General features: G+C 43.7%; 1 protein-coding gene across 1 annotated transcript; it reads left to right on the top strand.

Annotated features, from left to right (window-relative positions):
- The first annotated feature begins 3,470 nt into the window (after positions 1 to 3,470).
- Positions 3,471 to 6,623, top strand: LOC132255477 (CCAAT/enhancer-binding protein). The gene has a single exon (XM_059751534.1). It carries the CDS (start codon positions 3,914 to 3,916, stop codon positions 4,988 to 4,990), a length of 1,077 nt encoding a protein of 358 aa, XP_059607517.1. The 5' UTR covers positions 3,471 to 3,913; the 3' UTR covers positions 4,991 to 6,623.
- Positions 6,624 to 7,160: the final 537 nt, after the last annotated feature.

Below are 7,160 nucleotides of genomic sequence, written 5' to 3' on the forward strand. Positions count from 1 at the left end.
TTTAGAGAATTTAAAGACTTTTCCGAATTGCATAAGATCATTAGAATGCGTGAAGAATTGTGGTTGTAGCAGTGGATTGAAAAATGTTCATCAATTCTATGAAAATCTTCTCGCAACAATACTGAGTTACCCTGTTGGTAAACAGAGAGAGATTCCGAGAGCGCAGAGAAACCGTGAGAGATAAATTGTGCTGATTTAGCCTTCTCAAAAAGTGTATACATAAGAGAGAAAGAGAGGGAGAGAGAGAAGTAAATACCATAAAAGAGTGGGACATATGATCTATCCTTTGTATGTTGAGACTCAACTTATCAGTGCGATTTCTGGAAATTTATTCAATATTTTATTAGTCTTTATTGCTTTTCTATTTATAAACGGAGATATGATAAGAATCAAAGGCATTTCTCCGTGTTTTGCTGCGTCTGTTGATGGTGAAATGCTCGAGTTCATTGATTCTCAGTAGAAGAGCTAAAAATAAACATAAAGAAATACATTAAGAGGGTTAATCAGTGCACCAAAGTAAAACCCTAATGATTCCAAAGTTCAACGAAATTTCATCACAAAATGTCAGTACACTATTTGTCCACAGTGGGCGCTCGTGCGTCAATCATGAGGAATTTTCCCTTTATCTCGGCCAATAATTATTACGTCTTAAGCCCATAAATCCGCGTGATAAAGTGGAACTTTCCCACTGAGTCACCCTCTTAACATCTTGCCTCATCAACTCTACCAGCGCGCAGTTGGCGCTCCGATCGTGCTATTCGCCGCTGCATTTGTGCTAGTGAGTAGCGTTTTGGAGGGAAAAACACTATCGCAGTGAAATGAGGTGAAATGTTGGGAGTTTCTCAGCAAAAATGCTCTGAACGCGGCAATTTTCCATTTCGTTTGCTACTTTTCAGATGTCCTCATTTGCCAAAAGGTGACAATGTAATCGAATTGTGTGGCGTTATTGTCTTACTGTTTGCCCCGTCACCAAAACTTCTTCTGAGAATTCATATGTTTTTGCCATCACGCGGTGGATTTATCTGCGGTATGACGTAGAAAATTGGCTATAAATCCCCTGAATTGAACAGTATTTGCCAATGATGGCTGTTGAGATGCCTATCTCGCTCCAATTTAGCGTCATTATTGTGTGATAAGCATCCAAATGTGCGGTGAAAACAGCCAAATTCACTGACTCACACCGGTTCAGTGACGTCCAAGAGGCACTCCTGCTGGGCGACATGCGCGAAAAATGCGAATTTGTCGCGGACAAAACAAACACTTTCCATATCTTATCTTTGATCCCACAAAAAACCGCCACCAATTTGCCAATTATTTCAAGTGTGAACTGGTTTGGCAATGCCAGAGGCTATTTTTGGCCGCCAATCGTCAGGTGAGTGAAATCTCGTGACTCGGGATGGCTCTTCCCGGCTCAGGTGACCAAAGCGAGAGTCTCGTGAGAGGGAAAGTGATTTTCTCCCGGATTACCGGCAAATTTCACCCTGTCGAAGGCTAAGTGGCGGATTTTGTCGTGAATCCGGGAGTTGAAATATGCGCTCAAATTTATCCTGCATTTTCTCTGTGCGCGGCCAAAAAACCACATACAAAATTTCAAATGCGCGCTGTTTTCACATCTCACACTTGCTTGGTGTATTTCCTGAGCCAGAAAAAAAACACGCGATCCCACGAAAAGACGCAGAAGCTGACTTGAAAGAAGTTAATTAGATTAACTTTTCTCTGGCTGAGCGACGCGTTGGATGTTCCATATTGAGCCAAAAATAATGCCACGCGAGATGCTCTCAAAGGGCCTGTGAGACACAAGCCAAAATGATGACCTACATTTCTGCTCGGCTTTTTTCTTCCACTTCCACCATCACGACTTTTTTCCTCTGCCTCAGCATTTGTGGCGCAGAAAATATTTTTGACAGAATTGCTGGGCTTACAAAGCCCCAGTTTTCCATCGCAGGGAAAGCTTCAGAGGCTCTCCAGAGAGAGAGAGAGAGAGAGACAGAGAGAAAGAGAGTTCCTGGGCAAATGAAGGGCTTTCTCAGCACTTGACAATGCTCTCTTGCGCCTTCCCATTGAGAATTAATAAAAGTCATTTAGTGAAATAAATTGTATTAAATTGTAAGTTGTAAGTGGCTCTCGAAAAAGAATTTTTATAGACTCCAAGTGTTTCGACTGGTTGTGTGTGTATGTGTGCAGTTGGAAAAATGGGTCAACTATCGTTGTGGATTAATTCCACTATATATTTTCCAAAAGTACTTCACGACTGCGCGCGCGGCCCTTGTCAGGCCCCATTTTTCGAATATACTCCGCGCGCACTCACACTCCTTCCCCACCCTCTTGGCTGGTCGAATTTTGCGCACATTATGTAACATGCGCCGCGGATTAATTGCCTTCCCATTGTGCGTGAGATTGGCTTTGGAAAAACGCCGAAATTTTGACTCAAAACATTCCCACCAAGTCGTCAAATGTTTTCTCTCGCTCTGCATGGCTGATAATGAAAGTGAAATTCAACCATTTCTGTTCTATTTACGCTGTCTCACTTTTTACCTTATTCACCGTGACTCTTGGCCCATACCTCACCAAATTCAGCTGCTCTCCATTGATTTGCATTGCGCCTTCTCGTGCAAGGTGGATTGAAAGGAGATTAGGCAGGAGTTGTACTAAAGAAATTTAATCTGTCTATCTTGATATTGCATAACATCACGCAGTGAAAACAAGTCATTAAGAAGCTATACTGTTATGGCGTAGGAAATGGCCATTACTCTTGATAAAACATGATCTCATTCTTAGTACTGATCACAGGAAATACTAAAAAGTAAGTAAGTCAGATTTGGAGCAATCTTTTGAGAAAGCTTTCAAGAACATCTGTTGGACTTAGCTTAAGTAAAAGCTGCTCAAGCATTAACAAAAAGATTGAGAAAAATGATTTGTCCAATATTTTAGCTGTTTGATCAGTAAAAAATGTTCAAAAAGATCACTTTATATTTACTTAACCTAAATGATCAGGTAAAACAAGAAGTCACAGAACATAAGTTTCACACCAAATATGAAGGTACTTTTCGGTAATTTTCCGAATAAAATAATACTGTGACTAAATTGGAGCAGCCAAGAATACATCACAACTAAGCAACTTATAGTTTGATCTTCTGACACGAAATATCAGTCAATACTGAAAGGGTTAAGAGTCACAGTGCTGGCAGAATGGCAGTAAGTGTAGTGTTAACACATGGCAAAGCCCGAGAATTCCGTGCGGTTCTGACTGAGGAAGGACCACAGGATTTCCGCCAACTTTCTCCCTCTCTCTGTCCCACCCGCACATGTTTGCTGGCCGCGATGTGCGCTTGTAGTGAAAGTGACGTCGTGCGCGCGCAGCTGACAACGTCACACACTCCCATTGATGAGGGCGCGCGTGTGTTGGTGGCAGTGAGTGCATGTGAATGAGTGGCGGGGCCCAAAGTGGCGCACATCGTAAATTCAGTCAGTGCTCAGCCTTTCAACCGCCAAGACGCGTTTCTGGGACGCGCGAGCTTTTACGTGGGGCAACATTGCATTGGGATAGTGTGGTGACTGGTTGTATATAACCAGTTGCATCATAGATCCAAGACTTCAGTCGCAGGAGAGTGTAGCGCGAGGGCACATCGTGAGGATTTGGGGTGTCCTGTGGGGAAGCCGATGGATTATTTCTGGATTATAGACAAGTGACAAAGGAAGTGCTGTGTCAAGTGATAACAACTTTCGAAAAGATATATAAATATTTCGAAGAAAGAAAATCAGTGCAATTTCAGACATTTTGCGAGGAGGCCCAAGAGATAAGGAACTGTGTGTGTGCAATTGAGTGACTTGTGCAATAGAGAGTGAGCGAGGAGGCAAAAGGACATTTAATTCGGGGTCCAACTGACCCGTAATATGACGTTGTGCCTTCGATATGGAATCGCCACAGATGTATGATAGTTCTCAGCCCATTCAGATTGAAGTGAAGAAGATCACAATGGCGAGCAACGCGACGGTGACCAACAACAACACATCCAACATCAACCACAACATGGTGAAGCAGCAGCAGCAACAGCAGCTGCAGCAGCAGCAGACTAACGGCAGCATCCTGCAGAAGCACATGCTGCAGCAGTACTCACAGAGTGACCTGGAGGAGCTGACATCGCAGGAGATCAGCCTTGATCTGCAACACCTGATCGATGATCAGTTCCGCGATCAGGAGAGCATGGGCATCTTCACGGAGATGGTTAGCCCGACAAATGGCACGCCCAACGGCGTCAATGCGGCCGCCAAGGCGCTGCAGATCCAGCAGGGGCGGCTGCAGGCGCCCCAAGGCTACCCGCGCACCACGCTGGCCTACATGCCCCAGCCCGTGCACTCGGGGGCGACCTACACCAACAACTCGAGCGACGAGAACAGCAGCGTGGGCAGCGACGCCACCACGAGTATCAAGGAGGAGCCCGTGGATCCGGCTGAGTACCGACGCCAGCTGGCCAACGGGCAGTTCATGCCCGCCGCCCCGGTGCAGAATGGCGCCAATGGCGCCGCCGTGTACCCCAACCTGCCGCCCAACTACGCGAGCAACGGCTCAGGGAACACCTTCACCACCCTCACGCCCTCCACGGTGCTGCACCACCAGGCGCTGCCACATCTGCCCTCGGCCGCGCACCTGGCCAATCTCAAGCACAAGCAGATGATGAGCCACCGGAAGCAGAGCAACAAGCATGTGGACAAGGGCACGGATGAGTACCGGCGACGGCGGGAGAGGAACAATATCGCGGTGAGGAAGAGCCGGGAGAAGGCCAAGGTGCGCTCGCGCGAGGTGGAGGAGAAAGTGAAGACGCTGATCAAGGAGAAGGAGGTGCTCATCCGCCGCCTGGAGGAGATGACCAACGAGATCCAGCTGCACAAGCAGCTCTACATGCACCTCATCAACCACAGCAACCCAGAGATCAACCAGATCTGCCGGAGCGTGCTCAGCGTGGTGAACATGAGTGATCACGGGATGTGAGCCAAAGAGACGGCGCTCGGTGAGACACACAGACTTCTTCATCCCCATCCGCAACACTGTCCTCAATCCCGCGGGGGCGAATCCACCCCGCTCGCATCCCAACTAAGTGATTAAGGCTCAATACAGCGACTTTGTACAAACTAATGATGAGGATAACGCAAGAATCACCCCCAATACAAACTCTTATGTTTATTTATAGTAAGACTTGAAGCAATACTACTTTTCTTTTGATATAAACTTCTCTAACCTTAGATGGTCAGTCCGCTGGGAGGCACCTTCGTGGCCTCTCCAGAAGTGCGCGCGCGCCCCTAACTTACCCCCCACATCGAGATAATCCCTCACCTATTTATTCCCCTCCTCTGTTTTATTTTTTGTTCTTCACGCAATAATGACAAAATGTACCAAATAGAAGTGCTTCACGGCGTTGGAGGTTTAAGGCCCGCAACCTGTGACCATGTTAAGGGAGAAAAATACTTAACCTTAGATTGAATTGTGCAACGAAAGCGAGAAAAGCCCACACAGAATTTATATAATCCAACTTTGTATCTGTATATAGTGAAATTTATACTGTAAATACAACAAAAAAACACTTAAATCTATTACTAAACTAAGACTAAATTATATCAAAACTCCTATTTTTTGTGTGGCTGAAAGGCTCTCAGAGGAGGTCATGAAGAAAAACTGCCCTAAAATCTACTATATTGCAACTCTAAACTCTACTATTTTGTTACCCTTAAGTAAGGTATGAAAAAAGAATGAGAGAATGTGATGATGCTAAACCTGTCTAATTTAGAGCCCTTTTCTGTACATTTTACATCCTCTTTGAAAATCTGCACAGGAAAAATATTTGTGAAGATGAAAATCAGGGGAAAATGTCAGTGATACGATGCATTAATAATTTAAAACTCTAAAGTTAATTAACATTCTTCCCCTGGGCACTAAAGTTACCAACGCAACACGGGTACAAACCGAGGTTTTCACACCCTTCATCACAGAGTGCTACAAGTGCTTGAAAAGCTGCAATACAACACAAGAAAACAAAAAACCAGAAAGAACTAAGACAATATCTAAGGTTTATCGAGTAATATAGCAAATGTTTCTTTTCTTTTTAATTATAAACAAATCGGTTGCATTTATCGAAGAGGTGTTTTGCTGCTGTAAATGAGAAAAAAAAACGTGTTAATATAGTATATTAATTTTTGTAATTTATTTCCTTTAAAAACAAAAAAAAAACAAACCGTTCCTCAAATCCTCCCTCCTTCTGGGCTGCAATATTTCCACGATCATTGTGGAGAAATCCAATTTTATTTAAGTAATGAGGAGACCTGCTAAAATTAGGAGTTGGCGAATGATATTTTCACGACGGTTAAGTTACCATTAGGAATTTTCTTCACTACTGCGAGAAAATCTTGATTTATATAAAGTTATGACTTTTTTTTCTTTTATAAGATGCGAAGCGCGAGAATGTTCTGTTATTTTTTAAGGAATGCGAAGCATTGTATGAAGTGTACATTTTAAGAGAGAAAACTGATTTGCAAAAATAAAGTGAGAGAAAAAAATGACAAGTGACTTTGAGGAAAAAACTTTCCCACTTCCCTTTTCAGTCCCACTTTTCCCGCACACAAGCGCACACACGGTGAGTATAGGAAAGTAGGTTTTCTCGTGCATCGCGGCGCCAAAAATAGGTGATTTTCCATCTCTGTCGCCGAGATTGGCATCGACTTACGAGCATCTCTGCGTCTTTTGCATTCTTGCTGTGACCGTGAAGATCACGACGCCGAGAGCCAACAATGAGACAAGGTATCACCCAAAATTTCCCTTTTCACCCATTGTCGCACAGGTCATAATTGCTGCCAGAAATGCTAAATTAACTATGCATCCAATTGGGCGATTAGAGTGCTGAGGAAGGGTGAAAAGTAAGAAATATTCCGCCAAGTGCAAAATTTATTTCACTTCACACAGTAAACACAACTGAAATAAGCCCACTTTCGCGTGGCATATGTAATACTGTTCAGAATTTTAAGAAATTTAAATAATTAAGTAAATCTTAGAATGTTATGTTTGCCCAGAATGTTAGGTTAGGGTGAATTTAAAGTTGTATTTTCATCTTTCTGATACTTCTTGAGATGATTTGAGGGCCATAAGTGCCAATCCCGAACTTTTTCTGAAA

Source organism: Phlebotomus argentipes, unplaced genomic scaffold, assembly GCF_947086385.1.
Source record: "Phlebotomus argentipes unplaced genomic scaffold, Phlebotomus argentipes genome assembly contig_5, whole genome shotgun sequence".
NCBI lineage: Eukaryota > Metazoa > Arthropoda > Insecta > Diptera > Psychodidae > Phlebotomus > Phlebotomus argentipes.